General features: G+C 45.4%; 1 protein-coding gene across 5 annotated transcripts in view; it reads left to right on the forward strand.

Moving 5' to 3' along the window:
* The window catches only part of LOC126539328 (GTP-binding protein 2), a 134,586-nt gene that overhangs the window by 87,674 nt on the left and 24,475 nt on the right, over window positions 1-22,437 (forward strand). For all 5 annotated transcript variants that reach the window (XM_055075515.2, XM_055075516.2, XM_055075517.2 and 2 more), the window contains 2 exons: window positions 4,481-4,570; window positions 14,477-14,695. In XM_055075515.2, coding sequence (XP_054931490.1) covers window positions 4,481-4,570; window positions 14,477-14,695 — 309 coding nt within the window. The remainder of the gene's footprint in view (window positions 1-4,480; window positions 4,571-14,476; window positions 14,696-22,437) is intronic.

The raw sequence follows: 22,437 nt of genomic DNA on the forward strand, positions 1-22,437 counted from the left end.
TTTGGGGATAGCAGCTCGGCTAGCAGGCATTGATCTATGAAAGGTGCAATAAATGCCCTTGTGATTGTTTGCACTACTGTGTTGTCGTTCCTTTGTCCCAAGAGTACGGAGGAGAACCCCGTATCTCCCAGAAACTTGGGAAATTCAAGATAGGCCCTGAACTTGTCCACTGCCCACACTACTGCAAGGCATTCCCACTCCAGGACAGTATAATGGCTTTCAACCTCTGTAAAAACCCCACTAATGAAGGAAACAGGCTGCAGTCCATCAGGGCCAGCCTGCAGTAGCACTGCTGCAGTGCCGACAAAGCTTGCATCAGTTTCAGCTGCGATAGGTCAGTTTAGATTTCGAAATTTCATAACTGCAGCCTGAGCTAATGATTGCTTGAGTGCAGCGAAAGCCTGCACTTGACTCTCTGCCCACTGCCATGGCTCATTCTTCTTCAATATGTCCGTAAGTGGGATGCACTGTCAGTGAGAAGTGCAGGATGATGTTCCTATAATAGCCAGCAAGCCCCAGGAAGGCTTGCAACTGCTTGATTGTGCTGGGTCCTGGGTAATCCGACACTGCACGCACATTTTCTTCATCTGGCCTACACTGCCCAGGTGATGATGTGGCCCAAGAACGTAAGGGACTGATGACGCACCTGTATTTTGTCTGATTTAATCGTAAGGCCAGCACCTTCAATACGTTGCAGTACTTCCATCACCAACTCAACGTGACTCTCAAGTGTCTCCGAGTAGGCTAGCACATCATCTAAAAATGCCATTGCGAAGTGGTGATTGATTTCCTGTAGCACTCATTCCATCAAGGTTTGAAAAGTTTTCGGGCCACCTGCCACCCCAAAGGGCATTCTGACAAATTGAAACATACACTGATGACAGGTGAAGGACATTTTCATAATGTTGGCATTGCAAACAGGAATCTGGAAAAGCCCTTTGAAGAGATCAAAGCTTGAGAACTACTGAGCTCTGCCAAGTTGTGCTAGTAGCCAATCCACTCGATGCATTGGTAGGCAGGTGTTTTGGTTCGTGAACGGTCATTAGTCTACAGCAAGATGGTAGCCTCCAGACTTCTTCCCGACGATCATTGGGGTGCTAGTCCAAGGGCTGCTGCTTTGCTTTATAAGACCCTGCTCTGGGAGGTCATGTAAGCAGCCTTCAGTGATTTTCTGCTTCTTAGCATTCACTAGACAGAGCTTGCCCCTCACAGGCGTACTGTCCCCTGTGTCTATGCAGTGCTGAGCAAAGGTGGTGCACCAAGGAATTGTAGTGAACAAAGGGCTGAAGTCGTCATGCACTTCCTTCATGCTTGGTTGTAGTTTTGTTGCTACAATGCGGTGCTTGCCCTCTTTGGTTGGAATGCTACTCCCTATATCAGGAGCTGCAAGAACCTCTTCGAAGAGGGTGTGCATATGGTAAGACTCTCCATTTTCTTCTATTGCAAGCAGTGTGACTGGGCCCCTGCCGCGCTTAGCAGACGGCACAATGCATTGAGGCTCGGTGCCAATAGTCCATCCACTTAGTGCTACATGTATAGAGATGCCTTTTGCACTCAAAAGTCCCTGCTGAGAACAATGTCCCGACACAAGTCTGGCACACACAGAAAGCAATGGTTGCAGCTGCTCATAGCTGCCACAAGTGACAAGCGAGCCACATGTGTCTAGGGGTAAAGGAGATGACGGCGCCGGTCAGCAAAAGGAAGGAATGTACAAAGTGCTAAGAGAAAGAAGACAAAAAGAAGTCATCTCAAGAGAAAGCATGTGAAGCATGGGAGAAGAGGCAAGAAAAGCGGCCGAGGAGAGCTGAGCTGGCGTGGCTGACGTGGGCATGGACTAGTGCAAATGCATCGCCAGCTGTGCTCTGGTGATGTGATCAGAATTTATCGGGGTTCTGACCAGAGAGGGGGTGTCTGAGAGTTGGCTGGTGACAGCTCCAGCTCCTGAGCCCGTTTTACGGTGCCATAGCAGTGCTCTGGGTCACGTCAGCGACCCAGCACACTACCGGCTATGACCACGTCCTGTGCCACATGAGTCTAGGGTGCACTGCCATTACTGCGGAAACCAGCCCCATCAAGCAACAGCGACAAAGGGCAACGCCTGTGGCAGTTAAAGTTCAATGGCGGCGTCTTGCGACACACCGACCAGCCACCGCCATGTCATGACGGTCAGACTGTTTTTTCTTTAGCCTATTGGGAACTGAGACACTATAGCTTGGGCATTGCTGTGTTGTTGTTTTCCTATTCTTCTATTTAGTGGGTGTTTATAGTTATTTGCTAGTATTTTATTGTCGTATCGTTTTTGCTTGCTCATTTTTGTGTTATAAATATTTTCTATCATGTACATGTTGTTTCCTGTTTGTCTAAAGCACCTAAATTTGTCAGAATAGCTCACTGGATCTTGCACTTCGAAGTGTGGTAGACTGGGACCAACCTGTTGCCAGGCGGAGTGCATGCACCTGTGTCCTGAGCTTGGTAACTGTCTGCTCTGCTACCTTTGCCCCTGGTATTCCAAGTAAGCTCACGCTTGAGCCTGTATCCAGTAGGGCTTGGAAAATAGTCTTCCCGATCTGCACATCCAGAAGGGGCATCTTCCTGCCAACTGAAACCGCTACCTGCAGCACAGCATTGTAGGTCTCCGCCAGGGTGACACCTACCGCCTCCCGTTACCCGAACACTGTGATTGGAAATGCCTTATTCCGTTGCATTCGTGGCAGCGGGCCATGCTGGTATGCCAACCTGCAAGAAATTTGCGAGTTAAGTGACCCACACCTCTGCAGCGACAGCAGGTAAATCCCATGGAGTCGCGCTGTTGGTATCCTTATGACGGTGCTGCGAGAAGTGGCCTTTTAGCACAAGCTGGTCTTAATGGTTCATAACTGACTGGAAGGCAAGGTCCCTCGCCACTTGGTCTCTCAGAGGCAGCAGCGCCTTGTTAGTGCAACCGCCTCCAAGCATGCTCTATGTGGCCGTCAGCTTTCTTAGCCAACTCCGCGAGATTGGCAACCTGTTTGCCTTCTACCAAGTCTTGGAGTTGCGGGTGCATTTGCCACAGCATGCGGTCCACCTTTTCTGATTCTGAAACTTCGCCGCTGCTCCGGTCATAATAGGCTGCATTTCGTAAGCAAATTCTTTTAAATTTTCATCTGGGTATTGCGTGCAGAGCTCAAGTTCTTAAGTGTTTCAAGCGGCGATTAATGTCAATAGAAAAGAATTCCACAATGAAGGCTGTAGTAAATTCCTCCCACGATGCAGACGTGGTCACGAAGCTCCACCACAACTTCATGCTGCCCTCCAGAGCAGCAGGCACAATGTGGGTAAGTCTTTTGTCAGCAGCGACACCGGGGATCAAACAATACATCTCCAGCCAGATCAAAAACTCCTTTGGGGGGCTGGACGGTGTTGAATCCGCTGTATTTTGGGAACTGACCTCCAGCGAAGCGCACAGCAGCGTCACCTGACGGTTGAACCACCGCCACTGCTGTCACAGAACCTGCTGGCGCTGCCTCTGCCGCCATCAGTCTTTTTCAAACTGCTGCCGCGATTTGCTCGCGTTATATGGTGGAGCCATTGGTCTGCTCCAGTAGATGCTGCAGCAACTCTTTGGGCACATTCCATGTTCATGTTCATCCTGGACGAGCCCCCACTCTTTACGAACGACATCAGGTCAACACGTTCGTCATAAACATTCCCTTTATTACCACGCTCTGCGACTCTTCCCTCATGCTATCCACATGCTGTCCATCCATGCACACCACATGCAACACACACACCTCATGCCACCCGCATCTTCCTTGTTCTGTTGCCGCCGCACTCACGCCACCTGGTCCTTCTTCCCCTGGCAACTACAGTCAACCGCGTGCATGGCTTTGAGAACCACGCCTTGCCTTTCCTCACAATTGTTATATCCATTAGTTCCTTATAACTTGTTTCGTTATAAAGAAGTTTGTCTGTAGACATGACTTTTGTGTAACTTGCAGGAAATATTAGATAATAGCTTCACTTAATGGGATGATACATTGAATTTTACTTCTAGGCATGTGTTGTAGACCACATTGTATAGGTGCACCATTCTACTAGAAAAGAAGACAGCTGCTGACATAGGTTCCTAAAAACTTCTTCAAGTCAATAACATGCTGGTGCTTCTTTGTTGATACTTTCACATTTTTGTTGATGGGACCAAATATAAATGCAATCGGGTTTTGTTTAATTTTTATAGAAAATGCACTTAATGGCACATTCGTATCTGTGAGGCTTTAAAAGAGATCCAACATTAGAGAAGCTGCAACACTTGGTCCTCTCTAGTAACGTGTTTTTCAGTGGCTTCATGTAAAACACTGTCTGCAGGCCCAGCTCAGTATGGCCTCATATTATGGAATACAGGCACTAAGGAAACTGAATTTAAAACCATGTGCATGGTAGCCTGCAATGGTACACACCAGAATGAAGTAGATTTGTGTCTTGACTGACTGTCTCTGCGCAGGTGCCGTTGGCCATCGTGGTGAATAAGGTGGACACAGTGGGATCGGCAACTTTGGCCAAGACCCTGGCACAGCTGCATAGCCTGCTCAAGGCAAGGGGCACACATCCCGACTGCGCATTGGGTGAAAGCCAGTGGTGTAGTCGGGAATTGTTTTCAGAGGAGGGGTATGCACTTGACTGGTGAAAGGGTTTGGGGCAGGCAGCTAGTTTTATGCATATGCATGCATATAGTTTTATGCCAGGTATCCTTGGTACCATAGAGTTTCCCACTAATGTTGTTAGAGGGCACTCGTGTACTCTGCTTGCAGTGTACACAGTGCCAGGGGTATGCAATTCAAAAGGCAATGCTTGCAGTGAAAAGGAAAATATGGATACTAGCTAAGGCAATGGATTTTACGGTCATTGACATCAATGGAGAAGTGCACTGAGCACTGAGAAGTCCACTAATTGTGGCCATGACCCGGGTTGTTGGAGAAGTATGGGAGAGGCCTTTGCCCTGCAGTCGGCGTAACCAGGCTGATGATGAGGAGGAGGACGGAATACATTTGACATTTTAGCGATACATTTAGCATACATTTTAGCGATAGTGTAACAACATCGGTTGGATGTCCATTTGCGGCATGAGCAGTAGCTTATTTAGACGATCCCCAGGCAATCAAGAAAGAAGATTAAGTATTTATTGTAGTGACACACCAGCAAAGAGCAGAATTAGACCACAAAGAGTTAAGAAAAGACGCACAAGGGATAAGTATAGAAACAGAAAAAGATTTTACATAAACATGCAGGGTGGTCATGACAGGAAAAAAAAGGCTGGAAATTGAAACGGTTCTCAATGATGAAGCTATTAGTGTATATGCCTTGACCGAAACGCATCTGTGAGATTTGACGCACCCACCTGTTATCGACAATTTTGTATTGGAGGAGTACAGCAGAATGACTGGATCAAAGAAGGGCAGAGGTGTAGGCATGCTAATCAGGTGTATGAAGTGGCAAAGGGTAAGAGAGACATGTAAGGAACATGTATGGATTAGCGGGATATGGGAAGGAAAAAATTCATGGCTTGGCGTAGTTTACCCATGGACAGGTAGTGATAGCAGAAATAAAGATAAAGAATTGATTGATTGCATTGGAAGCGAGTTCAAAAATCAGGCCAGGTGGTTTTAGTAGGAGATATGAGTGCACACATAGAGGATTTAGACGGACATGCGGACTACAACGGTCCTCCAATGCTGGATCTGTGCGATGAACCTTGTAGTAGTTAACAGGGAGAATAAGTGTCATGGACAGGTAACATGGCAATGCGGAAACAGGCAGTCATGTATCAACTAGGCCTTAGTCTCAGTAACAGTCTATGAACAACTCAACCAAATGATGATAGACAAACATGGAATAAAAAGGCTGTGTAGCAATCATAACCATTTAACCTTAAATTTAGGAGAAATACTAAAGCAAAACAGGAGCCAATAGCATCAAAATTTTTAAATATGAATCCAAAGCAAATAACAGAGATTGCAAAAAACATATAGAAGAAAATGGAGGTGTCTCCTGCAACATCCTGGAAATATAAGGAACTGGGAGATGTTATGCAGCAGAAAAGACAGACATGGCAAAAGTTGGATGGGAAAGAGGAAACCACGTAAGTTGTGGAACAAGGAAATAAAGCAAGCTATAGAAGAGCATAAGCAGGCTTCTAGAGATCATTAAGAAGCCAAAAAGTTGGGATTACATGAAGAAGAGGTACTCCTTAGATTGAAAAAATACCGAGAAAAGAAAAGGGCTGGCAAATCAACTCGTGCAAGAGAAAACTAAATGCGCAAGTGAACGTTGGGTGCATAACATTTTGCAAAAGAGACAAAGGTGCCCCAAATAGATTTTTGAACCATATAAGAGCTCTCAGAGCTCCAACTAAAAATTGGCAAACGGCTATAAGGGATGAATGCAGTAACATCTACAAAGGAAACGATGCGCTGCGGTACATCACAGACGTTATGAGGGATAACTTCACAGACATTGTTAGGGACTCTTTTGCACATAAGAAAGCATAGTTCAGAGTCAATAGATCCAGCAAGAACAGAGGAGCCCTAGAGATCAAAATTAAGCATAGAAAGATTTAATTGGAAAAACTCAGAAGAAAATGTCTCTAATAACACGGCAGCAGGACCCGATGAAATCTCAATACAGCTAATGAAAAATCTCGGTCCAAAGAGCAAGGCACTGCTGATTAATGCCGTAGAGCATGTGATTAAAATTCCATTTGCATGGCATGAAAGCAAGATGAAACTCGTATACAAAGGCAGAAGTGATAAGGATAAGATCTGCTCACTTATGCTAATGTTGTAAACGAAAAGAAAGGGGGTTAACCGAGGGGCCCGATTTCTTAAGTCATATCATAAGAAGCCAACAAACACTGACACCCAAAGACAACATAGGGGAAATTACTTGTGCTTAATAAATGAAATAAAGAAACTATAAATAAATGGAAATCAATGTGGATGAAAAAACAACTTGCCGTAGATGGGGAACGATACCACAACCTACATAGGGGAAATTACTTGTGCTTAATAAATGAAATAAAGAAACGATAAATTATTGGAAATCAAAGTGTATGAAAAAACAACTTGCCGCAGGTGGGGAATGATCTCACAACCTTAATAAATGAAATAAAGAAACAACAAATTAATAGAAATCAAGGCGGATGAAAAAACAACTTGCCGCAGGTGGGGAACGATCCCACGAGCTTAATAAACAAAATAAAGAAACGATAAATTAATAGAAATCAAAGGTGGGGAACGATTACACAACCGTCCCTACCTTTGATTTCCGTTAATTGATTGTTTCTTTATTTTGTTAATTAAGCACAAGTAATTTCCCCCTATGTTGTCCTTGGGTGTCAGTGTTTGTTGGCTTCTTATGCTATGCTAATGTTGGTGACCTATAGAATAGCAATGCAAGCAGTAAAATTAGAACTGTCGAAGTGGGTGGAAAAAAAATGATGTACGGGGAGAACTACAGAATGGGTTTAGACTAGGCAGACGCTTAGAGGACAGTATGTTTGTACTAACTCAGTGCATAGAGATTTCAGTAGCTCAGAATAGACCTATTTGGATAGCATCTCTAGATATTGAAGGAGCCTATGACAACGTAGATAGGGAATTGTTATGCGATATTCTCAAGCACAAAGGCATAGATGACAATTTCTTGGAGCTGCTGAAGGATTACTCGTATATAGAGACAACCGAGTACAAATTGTAGGGGAAGGCAGAAAATGTGTGAAGTGGTGGATATTCACCAAGGACTGAAGCAAGGATGTCCTCTGTCTCCATTATTGTTCACGCTTTATGTTAGGGCATAGAAAGACAACTGGAAAATAGTGAATTAGGGTTTGATTTATCCTACATGAGTAATGGACAAATGGCACAACAGAAATTCCCCGGAATAATGTACGCGGATGACATAGTGCTACTAGTGGATAATGCGAGAGATTTATAGACACTTGCAAATATCTGTGGCAATGCATCGACAAATCAAGGCCTTAAGCTTAGCACAGAGAAATTGGAATTGTGGTCTTTAATGAAGAGACGAGTAATTATGGAGTGTCAGTTCAACAGCAAGTCATACCTATAGTCAGGCAATATAGATGCCTCGGTGTATACATAAATGAAGGAACAGCTTACTCAGGTACCCACCAAGGTAACTTGAAAATAAAGGGGAAGTGAAATGCAGCAATAATGAAACATAGAGTACTTTGAGGCCACAGTCAATATGAGGTGATGCTTGGAATCTGGAAAGGAGTACTGGTACCAGCGCTATGTTCGCGAATGCCATTCTGTGCTCCAAATCGTATATCTTGTTGGGGTTTGAAGTTAACCAAAGATCAGTAGGTTGGTTGGCTTTGTGAGCCCATGGTAAAACCATAAATGAAGCCGTGCAGGGTTACAGGAGTTGGGCCTTCTTGAAGTCGGAGAAGCACAGAGCAAAATTAGTTTTGTAGAAACACTTGGGAACCTGGATCAAAATAAATGGGTGGCTAAAGTGCACAAGTATCTGTACCTGAAAAGCGTGGACACAGAACAGAAAAAGAGGTCAAGAAAGTTGACAGCCATGTACAGGGTAATTGAAAGTGTCTAAATAGACAACCAGGAGTCATCAGAAAGAAAGTGAGAGAAACAGAGACAGTCAGTTGGATGCACAGAATGGAAACAAAAAAGACCATGGAGATTTACAAGAATTAGAAGAAAGAAATTAGAAGGGAGAATCTTTACGGTGACAGAAAGCGCAGTGCCTTGCTATTTGAGGCTTGAGCTGGTTGCCCAAGGACAAAAACATACCAGAGCAAATATTCAGAACTAGAGGAGGCATGTGTATGCTGCAGTAAAACTCCGGAGACCATTCAGCACATCCTAATGGAATGCGGAAGGGATTCACCCAGTGAAACCCGTAGGTAATGCACACCTTCCAAAAGCGCTTGGATTTAAAGTGGATGGAAACATCAACTAGTCAGCGGTCGAGATAAGCAAAAGAGGTTTAGAGTATTGATTAAAAAATATGCATGGAAGAAATTTATACAGCATAAGTAGCGATACAAAGGAGATAGAGGAGTTTTAAGGGGGGGGGGGGGGGGGGGAGATTGTGGAGGTGTATACAAAATGCTAGTATGAAAAACAGGTGCAGTATACCTGATGAAAACAAGCAGGCTCGGTGACTATTTGTCACCGCCATGTTTCAAAGATGATGCCAATAAAGCATAGTCGTTATCACCATCATCATCATTGAGCTATACTGTGCGAATGATTGTTAGTACATGGATGTGCCTAATCTTCATGCTTATGACTTTAGGCGATCTTGTGGCTTTGTTTACAACTACAGTCGAACCCACTTATAATGATACTGGTTTTAACAATGTATCAGATACATAGCAATATACCAACGATGGCACCCTTAATTCTTGCATATGTTCTAGGGTATAATAAACCACTTACTACAATGCTCCCACGCCATGTTATGCTGGCTACGGGGTGTGTGCTTCGCAAGGAAAAAGAATGCCAAGTTCTTGTGCCTTCACCAAAATCACATTCCTTTGCTGCGCCCCTCTCCCTTCTCCTTTCCACCCTCTTGCCAGCATCGGAGGAGTGGAAGGGATACCGGAGAGGGAGACAAATACCATGTCACACTGGGCATTTTAATGTCATTAGATTCGAATGGCATTCGGTGCAATGAATGCCATTGGACTAATGGTGGTGCTGCACAGGAAAAATAAATGTAATTTGGTCATGAAATCAATGGCGATCATTCCAAAAAAATTGGCATGAAAATTAGAACAAGGTATGTGTAAGTGCCTGAAAAGTCAATATAAATATGGGGTGTCACTTCACTGAAATAACACTCATATAAAACTTCTATTTCAGAATGTCTGGCCACATAAGCCGAGACAAAGCTTAGCCAGCTCAGTATTCAGAGCCGTAGAGTTGGTCATAGTCAATAAATTGAACACAAACAGTATGATTTACGCGGCAGTGCTGAATGGTGACACTCAGTTGCAGCAGGTGAAACGGTTAGTTGCCGTATACCTTGCTTTGTACATGTATACAGGCGTCCGTTTGTTCACAATATGGCCGGCTAGTAAAGCTACGGCGGCCAGATGCCACTGAGGTGGAGAGCAAGAACATTTTGTGACAGCCTGCCGTACTGCTTTTCTCTGATTAAAATGACGTGCAAAATAAGTACCTTTTTACATGAACACTCCTCAAGTTACAAACGCTCAGTGTCATCTTTTACATTGACCCTGGGGTAGAGGGTATGCACTTACTTCAAGTGCAAAGCTGAGTGAGTTTCTTGAACTCACTCGATTGTGGAAGTAATTCGATTCTAATGGCATTAAATATTGCTGCAGAGCAGCTGAATAATGTCATTTGATGCTAATGCCATTCAATTCGGATGACATTAAAACTTTCAGTGTGACATGGGTATAAGGCCTGCTGTGTGGGGAGCACTGCAGCACAGAGGTGAGGGTGGCAAAGCAGGGTTTTCTTTTTTCTTCTTTCCTGAAATTTGCATTCCTTTTCTCTGTGGTGCAGACACCCAGTAGCCAGATTTACTTGTTATAGCCAATAATGCGGCATGGGAACACTGCAGTAAGTGGTTTATATTACCATAGAATACATGCAAAAGTTCAAGGTGGGACAACTGCTCATTATTAAATTTGGGTATTGTTAAAACTGGTAATGCTATAACTGGGTTCGAGTGTGCTTCGGCCTGTCTGAATAAAATGTTTGAATGTTTGTCCCCTCTGTAACAATTATCAGTTATAACAATGGGATTTTCTTGGCACTCGGATATTGTTGTAAATAGGCTTGAGTGTATACTACATACCTGTCTTTCTTGCCTCAAGTTTTGAAGAAATCCTACTTTTCTAAATGCAGAAGACAATAAGACTGCTTACATGAACAAGCACTATGAAATTTTGCATTTGTAATGCAGTAGTATGTTGAAAGTGATCAATTTGCTGTCATAAAACCGTTCGAAGCCAGAAGGACGAAGTTTAGGCAAATTCATGTGCCGTAAGCATCATTCTTGTGCTGGCCGAACTGCCCTGCTCGCAGCTCCTGTAGATACTGGTGCCACAAGTAATTTTTGTAGGAGACTCTAAGTCTGGAAAACCGAAATTTAAGGAGGGGAGGGGGGCAGGACATATGCCCAGTGTTGCCCCCCTCCTTAGCTACGCCCCTGGTGAAGGACAAAGGCCACAAGTCACCTCACTGAGATATGTTGTGCTGTCAATAGACCCTTTTCATAATTTGCAATTGCATTTCCCTACACTTCACATTTGCCCAATTAATGGCGGCACTGGTCGTTGTTCAAATGAAGAAAAAGTGCTAGCTGCATTCTCTGAAGCTTGTCACTTGTACACGGTTTCATTACGAGAGTCACGTCTACATTTTTTGATGTCATAATTGAAAGCAAATTGTGCTTGCACATGCCGTTTGCAAAAATGACTACGCCACCATTAGTTGTATAAACTGCCTCATAGGAAAGCTAGCTTTACAATTAATAAAAGGGCCTATTCATTGATATTGCTACATTCTATTCGAAGAAGGTGATGTGGCTTCACAAGGTGAAGCCACCATAAAAGATTCTCTGTATATGCACTTGAAAAATATTGTGGAACGTTTTGTCACGTAGTGCTTCTTCATCACAGCAGTGCCCAGCAGCACATTCATCAGATTTGTTTCTCAGTGACTGTGGCTCTTGCAAAAACTGAAAGAACATGTGCAGAGATTTTGATAGTGTAATGAAATCATAGATGCATGCTACCTAACTCAGTGGCTGTGGCACTCCACTGTCGAGCACAAGGCTGCTGGCTGGATTCCCACGTTCTGATGGGGGCAGAAACGCTTGTGTGCTGTGCTTTTGGTGTGCAAGAACCCCAGGTGGTCAGAATTCGCTTGAAGTACGTAAAGGCAAGGCGCAGAAGACCAGGACTTAGGAAGAAACACAAACGACAAGACGGGCGCTTTCTTCCTAAGTCCTGGTCTTCTGCGCCTTGCCTTTACGTACTTCAAGCATGAACCAACTAGCCCAAGCAAGAGTTTTACTTGGTCAGAATTCATCTGCAGTTCTCCACTGCAGCACCTCTCACTGTGCAACTCCGAGAACCCCATAAATTAAGTTGTGGAGAGGCATAGTTTGCAAAAGTTAGACAGACGTGGGTAGTGGTGCAAATGCTCGCTGGGGGAAGTGCAATCATCCTGAAGCAGAATGTGTTGAAAGATGAAGCGGGAACAGTTGCCAGCTTTTGCCTGGTTTAGGGACAGCTAAGGCACACTTGGTAGAAAAATAATTTCTCATGTATCCACACTCGATGGCCTGCAGTGGACTCTATCCAGGGCAATGCAATGATCAATGTAAATTATGCATGGGTAGGGTGGATCTGCCACATATTCTATGGGCATGCTCGAAGGCGGCTACTTTCGAGGGCTGCAGAATTCAAAACCGGCAGCAGTGGGAGACCCTGCTGCTCAGCTCAGACACCATTATTTTCGTGGCTGAAGCATGAAAGCTGTAGTTTAAGCCCATTTTCTATTTAGCCAAATGTAGTACCAATCTGAAAATAATACACACGGTAATTATAGAGATCGTAAAAAAATAAAAAAAGTTTTATGCACATAATATAATGCAGATCATGAACATTTACCGTACATCGGTAATATCTTTAAATTACAGCCATGCTAGCATGCCAGCTGATTCGCTCACTTTTCTCAGACTACACATTGCCGGTGAAATCCTCCTAGAGGTACTCATTTATGCCCACGACAGCATTCAATGTTCCGCACATAAAGGTGCACATGACAAGTGAGCCAATGTAATCAGAAGCCGGTGCAGCTCTTAACCCTTTGAGGGTCGATTTTTTGCGCCACATGCGACCGCCCAGGGTCGATTTTTTTTTATTACAGATTCCGATTCTTCTTAGGGACTTATTTCGAAAAAACATTACCGTAATTTTTCTAGGGTGACCGTAAAGGGAGAAAAAAATATTTTGCATTGGTATATATGCACTCTTCGTTCATGAATAACAACAATAAAAAAGAAAAAAAAATTATCAGAATTAAAATTTTGATGCATTTTTATGCACATAGTTCAAGGCTCTGAAAATCTGCACACGAGGATATTTCGCAAGCCTCAAATGTTCCTGCTCTTACACTAATATGTACGTCCATAGCGTAATCGAACTGCGTAGGTGCACGCACTCAAGAAAACTGTTTAGTTGTGTGCCCATCAAAAAAAGCAACACGTGTGACAAACTTCCACTAATCTTCATCTTATCGCCAACCAGCTAGGGCAATTAGTTCTCGCGAGTCTTAAAAAAAAAAAAGAAGAGAAACGGAAACGCATGCACGGCGGCATCCTTCGTATGCGCACCCCTGTGAGCACTAAACGAGCGAGAAACAAGCGGTCGCCCTTTGAGTGATTGGGAATGAGATAGCCATCAGTTTCGCAAGCGCAAAAAACCGAAACCGCCCGCGAAACAAAATCCAAACGGGCGCCCGCCAACGCTCACGCCAATGCGCGAGCGGTAGTATATAGACTCACGGGAGCAAACTAGCGCTAAAACAAACCATGCAACAAAAACCGAGAGAGGGAGGCGCGCGAAAAAAATTCACTGTATCCCCACATAGTGGTAGCACATGACAGAAAAGAAAAAGCTAGGAAATTGGTGCGCTTTTTAAACGTACAGACGGCGCCGTAAATATACGGCATCGACCACTTTGGGACTTGTTTGCGGCGCCATATATTTACGTCATTGACCGTCAAAGGGTTAATGTTCAGTATAAGACACATAAGTAATGCATGCACTCCATATCACAAGTAATGTAAAAGTAGCAATTGAAAGGGAGGCACGAGTGGTTGCTGATGGGGATTGACATTGCGTCATTTTCCATATAGCATTATTACATGCATGGCATCATTAGTGTATGAGCATGATTTCTGAATAGTCATCTCCATCGCGGTTTGCTGAGGCAGCTCAACATTTGTTGCACGATGCATTGCTGCTTTTGAGGCTTGGGCTTCCATGTCCAGCACCTGACGATCCCGCTGATTTCAAGCACATCATCGAAGACGATGTACAACTTGAGCTCACCCCTCATGTAATACCACGTCGCTCCGCCTTAGCCTTCGCAGTGCAAGCCGTGCAAGATAATTAGTATAGGATATGGAAACTTCTTGTGCTCAAATATATGACACAGAGATTACGCATGTCAAATTTTAAAATGGAACTTCATATTATATAGGGGCCTTTGTGGTATTGCAGGTTTCGGTCCCAGAATAAGCTAAGTTCAGGTTTGACTATACAGTGCAGCCAACCTCTGATGCATGTGGCAGCCATCGCTTTACTGCAGCAGAAGCAGAAACGGCGAGCACAAGTAATCCTTGTGCCTATCAGTGATTGCTTGAGCACAGCAATGTGCATGCCACTTGATGTCCTGAGCTCCCTATGTAGGGTCCCGGCTGCAAGAAGCTTCCCCTGGAGGTGCTCTGTGAGGACGATGCCCTGACCGCAGCAGCACGGGTTCGTGAGGGCAGTGTGGTGCCTGTGTTCCTGGTGTCGTGTGTGAACGGTGACGGCCTAGGCCTGCTCTACACGTTCCTGCATGTGCTGCCACCTGGCCACGGGCCCAAGGAGCGTGATGGGCTCATGCGCCTGGCTCCCGAGTTCCAGGCAAGGCTCGCATGCTGCGGTACAGCAGTAGGGCTTGGTGAATGCACAGTAGTGTAGAAGCTCTTGCACACAGTCAGGCATGGCGTGAAAAATTGTAGCCTGCTACTTTTGAGTCTGAAAGCTGAAAGCTAAAGAAGTGTTATTTGGTGAGCTTCCACAATTATTGTTGCACTAGTAACAAAACTCAAGTACGCAGACCCAAGTTTAGGGAACTGAAGTGCGAAGTAATGATGTTTACTGCAAATGCAAGGAAATAAAAGGTGAAATAAGGGTACAGAATTTCTAATTGTCATCACACGTAACTTTTGAATTAAGTACATAACCTGAACACTAGGACTTAAATTGGCACTCAGAAATTCAACTTATGAGAGAATGCCCGACTTGTTCTTGTCTATTGTCTGAGTGAATCACGCATATCACCATTAGCCTTAAGACACAACTTGATAAGCTGATAAAGCATTTGTACACCTGTGCATTTGCCACTGTTTGTAGGAAACACTATGGTATTGTGATTTGACTGTGTCGACTTACACTCTATGCTGCTTAAAGTGATCTTGAACCAACCCTCGGGCTTGGTGAAAAAACACAGTTTGCGGATAGCATATGCTGCTAGCGAACATCTCGGCCAAACTTTGCAGTCGGGTGCAGCACATGGAGCTCACAAGCAGAGCGCAAGGTGACTTTTTTCTCAAACAATCTCTTTTCTAACGAGGCCTTTTCTCCTCGCCCATTTCGAAGCCACTGGCGGCGTACATATGTTGCAAGATTCTGATAGACATCTGCTATTGGCTGATAGCCCACATCAATTAGAAAGGGTGCTTGGATCAGTGCGCTTCTTCCCACTTTTACTGTTAATGTTTATCGACGCGGTTTAATAAACAGGCTCAAGTTAGGAAACATCTGCGTTTCGATTTTCACCATGAATTACATAGTACTTTCACAAGTACAACTATCATACTATCGCCAACTATTGTCTGCTAAATCATAGCCGTGGAGCTCTGCTAATTTCAATTAGTCTTAAACACTCAAGTGGCTTCACATCAGATGACATGTATGCTTGCCAGCGTGTGCTCACTCCTGGCCGCTCGTAGCCACTCCTGGCTACACGCCATGGCAGACTTCTCTTCGTATTGAGCTATTGATGGTCCTTCAAAATGTGCAGTTTAGGTGTGGCTGTAGCGCACTACTATGTGCCACAGTGGTCCGGTCACAAAAGACGACGACATGCCCAGCGGACTGATGGTGCATGAGCCATGGTGTCTGCAGAATCAGGCTTCTGCCTGATTGAGCGGACTCAGCTAAAATATAATTTGTGGACGCCAGGCATCAGCGTCTGTCTGGTTTTTCTTCCCCCACAAATTCATGACCCGGACTTCACGTCATCGCTCTCAGCTCTGGTTGCCTCAGCTGCTTCGCTGGGCCTACCGCTGCAAGGAGCTCGAGCCCCGCTGTCTTTGCAGTCCGCCTTCTATCCAGTCAGCTGTGGCCTCAGATTCTCCCGATCAAGTACTGCCGTCAGAGCCACCTACCCCGTGATCCCAAGGCTTCTGCTCTCAAGCTTCCAGAGTTCTGGTCATCGGACTCGGAACCTTGGTTCATTACCATCAAATCCTTGTTCCATCACCACTGCCTCAGTTCACAGTTGACCATGTTCGACCATGTCGTTGGAGTGCTTCCACCTACTACTGCTGCGATTGTTCACGATGTTCTATGCTTTCCACCCATCTACTGCCCGTATGACCACCTTAATGCGACACTCATCCAGGGCACCACTGAAACAGAGCAGCATCGATTACAACAACTTCTTGGAGCTCAGTGACCTCAAACCTACTGGCTAGGCAGGGCTATGCATACTGTCATTCCCCCGACAACAATGTTCTTTCTGACGTGTATACGTCAACCCTGGCTTTGAGAACTACAGGCACGTCTTTGTGCACCACGACGCTGTGCGTCTTCCCCTACAGCCCCTGTCTGATGGTCCATTCAAAGTACTCAAGCGTCCACCTAAAGACTTTCTATTTCTCATCAACAGCTGGGAAGATACGGTCTCAGTCGACCGTCTGAAGCCTGCCTACTTGAACTCTGACACTTTAGCCACTTCTGCTGTCACACTGCCTCCCGACCAGGCCAGTCCTACTTGCCGCATAAGTTTTGCACCACTGCCATCCGCGCTTAGCCATTCGTCCAGCTCACAGCTTCCTCGCTACGACACGCCCAGCACGCCGACGGTGCACGAGCAGTGGAATTGGCAGAATCAGGCTTCTACCTGATTGAGCGGACTCGGCTAAAATATAACTTGTGGACACCAGGCACCAGTGTCTGTCTGGTATTTCTTCACCCGCATGGCTACTATCTGCCATTCAAGCTGGTGAAGGACAAAGCCATTCCACACAACGTGACATGGCCAGACTGGAGCACATGAGCGCAAGCACACACTCCAGCCCTCTCGTGCATTGTGCACGTAGTTAGCCACTACAGTTGCACATAACTGTGTCTGCAGCGTAGAGTAGATACTACAGCCGCCGCGGGGTGCTGTGATGAGCCCACTCACTGAGCTTGCCATGGATCACTGAGCATAACAGCGTGCTCTGATTGGTATCTGTAGGTGACGTGACTCCAGGCGTATGGCGAGGCGACCCAAGTGCTCACATCTGATGAACAGGTCATCTGCTTCCCAAGTTGCACACCGTCGAGGTGGTTCATCATCAGGGTTGAAGCTCGTTACTTTAGGAATCCTTCCAGCGCGAGTCCGGAGTGTGGCATCCACTGCCTAGCCGATGTGCATGCAGCCAACGTACTCACACCAGCAAACATAAAAATGATGTTTGTTCAACCCTTGGAAACTGTGCTATTGCCGTAGAGATAAGGGAAAAAGGAAACGTGCTACTCGTGCCACTCGGTGCAAGAACAGCCGTATGTTGCTATCTAGTACACTGTAGCAGAGCAAAGGGATGAGACACCACGAACTTAACTGAAGGCTGAGGAATAACCTCCTAGTTTGATGCGTCATAGGCAGCGAGATTAGTAGTCGCAGTGCAAGCCGTGCAATTGAAGGAGTGGGAGCACCGGGAATGCAATCAAAGGCAATCAATAACTTCGCTTCTGCTGAACTCATTGAAGTACTTTTTCCTGCAAAGTATTTCTGAAATTGTGCATTTTACAAAAATGCATTTTCCAACCTCAATAAAATATGATTCAGAACCCTTTTAAAACTAAGTGTGTCCAGCTTTTTTTTAGATAGGAGCGGAGGCAATGATGGGTGGGATACTTTTTTTTTCCCCCAAAGGGCATTGCAGAGCAATGAGGCTGACTTCCGCACCTTCCCAAGGCCCGACACATGCCTGTGACATTAGCAGTTCTCGATGAAGTAAGCTTGCTGATGCCATACGATGCTTTCGAATCCACCTAATGTATTTTCCAAATTGTGTTTAGCAGTGTTTGTGGGAGACCTTCACCTTACTACTTCTGTTCTTGCCATGGGCACCTTTAGTTAGGGTGCCAACACAAGCTACCCATTTATTTTGTCAAAGCATAGTCACAAGGTGTAAAGCCTTTGCTCAACATGGATTCTCTTTTCTTCCCCTACATGGCGTAATCTCCCAATACACACATCAGTATGCATCGGATTGGTGAAACATATGGAAAAGTGCATGTATGAGTCACTTTTGCAGATGTGCCAGTGTCTCAATTTAGCAGCTTACATATCTTAAGCAAACAAATGTTTGCTTCAGTCGAACTGATACTACAGGGGGCCCTGCATTCCAACTTTTTCATACCAGCAATGCAATAGTGCTCATTATAAAGGAGCATTGTCAACCAAATGTTAGGTCGATATCATTGTATGTATTGGATAATAATAGGAGTAGCCACATTAAATTGTTATAGCCGATAATGTGACATGCGAACATTGTAGTAAGTGGTTTATTTTGCCATAAGGCACACACAAAAGTTGTTATATCTGTTGTTATATTCATTGGTATTGTTATAAGTGCATTAGACTGTAATTGCAATTCATGAGGTGGGTAGTTGCCAAATACTACACCAGGAAGGCCAATGCCTTTTCTGGTGAGAAAGTGTCTTTTTGAATCTAAGTGGGCCTTCCTAAGTTTGTTACATCTGGGCTAGTGTCTAAGCCTCACCAGCTTTTTGCAGTTTCTTTTTCTTTCTCTCATTTAAGCATATATGGCAGGTGCTCTGGAATCATGACTGACAGCTTACCATCACTCTTGACAACAAGTGCACAATCCATTGCGTTTAACCAGTAAGTTAAGCCTCTATATAACGAAGTCGGTAAAATCGGCATTTTGCTTCGTTATATTGAAATTTTATGCAGAAAGGGGCCTCAGAATTTTCCAAATTATTGGGCAATCGAAAAAAGCAAATTTGAATGGGAAAACAATTCATTTTGATAAATTTGGGAGTCAGCGATGAATGATATGGTTTCATGCCACGTACGTCGACAACATCTTCACAATGGCGGTACGAATTAAGCGAAGCCAGCCGTGCTTTTGTGTGCGCTCTGCTCGCACCCCCGCAGGTTCTGCAGGGTTTTAATCCTGTCAAATAAAGTTATTCATTCATTCATTCTGCCTTCACAGCAGATAGCGTCGCCCGCACTGGGACGACGCTATCAGGAAAAGCGCCGGCAGCGGGGAACGAATACTGTGTCTGCCTTTTGTTCTAACGGATCACGGAAATTCGAGATTACGCAGCATCCCATACTAAACATGCGAGAAGACAGCTTACGAAGTGCCATGCCGCCTCAGCACACCCACTCTTTGTACACGCGGCAGATTCCCTCTATAGCAGGGTGAAGGGTTAAGTATGCACTCAGTTGCGCTTACAGCCATTCACAGCCACGGCCGAGACTTTCGCCAACTTACTTCCCCCCCCCCCCCCCCACACACACTCCCTCACCCCCTCGCGCACCCTTGAACGCGTTATCACGAGCTCACTCCCCTCCCCCCTCTTTGCCTTTGCTTGTGCAGGAAGGCAACACTCGTGAAGCCACCATCTTTCTTGTCTCACCCTCGCACGCTTTCACTCACACCTAAAACACACAGTATGCGATAGGATCTTATTGCACTTGGACTTTATACAGATCATGATGCAGCTTCACTTTGGCGGTCACTTTTGTCACATGAGACACGATGTGAGGAGACATGCATTAGCAGGCAGCTGCTTGTAATTCAATCATTTGACCATCTGCATCCATGCAAGTTTCCCTTTATTGTCTCGGCATTTCTTTGCGGCAGCAGCAAAATTTCTTTATATTTAAATCGTATACAAACACACCTCGTTATATTGAGGTTCTAAATACACACATGGTGTTCTGAGGACAAGAGGTTACGAAAAGTCAAATACAGTAATCCCTCATTATAACGAAGTCAGCGAGATGGTGAAAAAAATTCGTTATAAGGGGCAATTCGATATAAGCGACCACTCAAGGCAAGCTAAAGCAGTTGAGCTTTAATTGCACCGCAACTGCGAGGAAGTCAAAATACAAGCAAAACTTTATTCAGGTGCAAAAAAGGCTGTGAACTTTGGCTGTTTCAAGTTCTTACCGGGTGCGAGCAACCCCTGCTCTAATTTGACCAAGCACTGCACGAGGCCGTGGTCGCCACCCATGCATTCAACCTTATTTCGCAGCAGGCGTAGGTACTCCCCCGTCTGCACCATAGTTGGCACTTCACGTAGCTCTTCGTCCTCATCAGGGCAAACAACAGTGTCAATTAGTATCTCCGCATTTGTCGCTAGGGTGGCCGCGGGAGCAGCAGCGTCAGCGGACACGAATGTCTTGAAGTCGCCTTCTACCTCTTGGCCAGAAATATTATGAACAGCCTCGTATAGATCACTGCAAGTCAATACATCGTCAAGGTCGCTGACGCTGCCGCCGGAAAAGCCAGCATGCGCAAAGCAGTTGGCGACCTTATGCCCCAACCACTGGCACGCGCTGGAAAGCTTCGGCGCGCGCCGAAGGGTCAAATGCGTCAAAGCGTCGGTCGGGAACTCACTGAAGCGGAACGTCGCGCAGCGATTATGTCTACTGCCGATGCTAGAAGTTTGCCGGCGCGCGGCGAAGCTGCGCCGGCGTGCACCAATGGGAGGCTGCGACGCCTCGCGGGCGTCAACCAATCGGAGGCTGCGGAGCTTCCGGCTGCTAAGTCTGTAATGGCCGACCGTGCGGAGACGCCGGCACCAACGATCGTCCGAGTGTTTTGGACGCACGACGCACGCGACAGTGTTCCTGAAAGACAGTGTTGTAATAGTAAGCCGACAACGACACGACCGACCGACCGACTACCGTGGGTTGTGGCAGTGCGACGTGGATCCGAAGCGACTTCGAACGACGCCGACTAATCCAACCTGCCCACTGGGTTCCGCCGGGCTCGGTACGATCGTCTGCTAAAACAGCCAACCGAATCACGATTGCCGCAACGTCTGTGCTTGTTGTATGTGCATTTTGTTGTGCTCAAAACGAATGGAAACACGTTTACGAGCTCCGAAGTCTGGATAATCAACACTCGCCTATCGCCGATGTTGTTTATGTTACGCGTAGGCCTAGCGCGTCCATCGAGTTCGTAACTGGCGAGTGAACGAACTCACCTGAGAAATCTGTCGAAGGAAATGAATTTTCAGGTCCGTTTGGTGCTGCAGTGATTTAAAATATGGCACTTTTGACTTCGTGTGACCTGTGATGTGGTGAATGAATCGTGTGGAAGTTGGGTTGGGTTGGTCAACCGCGGCATGTTTCGTGTGGTGTCGGTTGACTCAAGTTTAACGGGCAAGCTCTGCGCTGTTTCCAGTGGTAAAGATAACTCCCGGAAGCGAACTACACTAGTAGCCGAACTATTGGAAGTACTTACATAATCAGCCGTGCCGCCTGTTTCAGATGACACTGCGCTCTTTTATTCGGCATGTGAATCCAGTTTAGTACAAGTTCACTGTACTCATTCACTCACTTCTTTCAAGTGCGACCGTCTTTTGGGCTAGTTGGGGATAAATCGCTCGTGTAGCAATCAAGAACACTGACGCACTGAAGCATACGTGGCAACGCAGTCATATTTGAGTCAGTGTGTCGTTATAGTTGAGCACTGCAAAAAGAAATTATCTGTTTGCAACGTGTGCCCTGTGTGCAGTGCATAGCAGGACCTGCATCATGCAAGACCTATGCATGTAGCAGCGTATACCACGATTGCTTCGATGCCCGCTTCAGAAGCAGCAAGTACTGAGTCAATGAAACTGTAATTGAATTTTTATCTCACTTTTTGCTTATGGAAAGTGTAGATGGTGTGAGTGCATTGTGGGGAAGGTGAAAAGGTGTCATCAGTGTTTTGTGCAGTCAGTATGCTTAAACTGCTGGAATCCCTTCAGCCTCTACTAAAATGTTTCTTGCTGCGATACTATAAATTGTAGTCAGGACAAAGATGTACTCAAAACCAAGTTACTAATGCATCTGCCCAGAATGTGTTTGATTAACAAGTTAACGCTTCCACAACAACAATATGCCGATGAACAGCATATGTGCTTACAATAAATACATTCCGTAAAGGCGAACGACTGGGCCTACAATATAAAACTTTGTAGTAGCACCGTAAAAAGTGCTGCCATGCGTATCAGCCACAACGAAACTACTGCACGTCCAATCTTCTTCCTTGGAGGCACTTCTATAAAGACTGTTCGGGCCCTTCTCATTCTGAGTGTAGCATTTAGCTGTTCTCTCAACTTTTCCACTTATGTCA

Source organism: Dermacentor andersoni, chromosome 11, assembly GCF_023375885.2.
Source record: "Dermacentor andersoni chromosome 11, qqDerAnde1_hic_scaffold, whole genome shotgun sequence".
Classification (NCBI taxonomy): Eukaryota; Metazoa; Arthropoda; class Arachnida; order Ixodida; family Ixodidae; genus Dermacentor; species Dermacentor andersoni.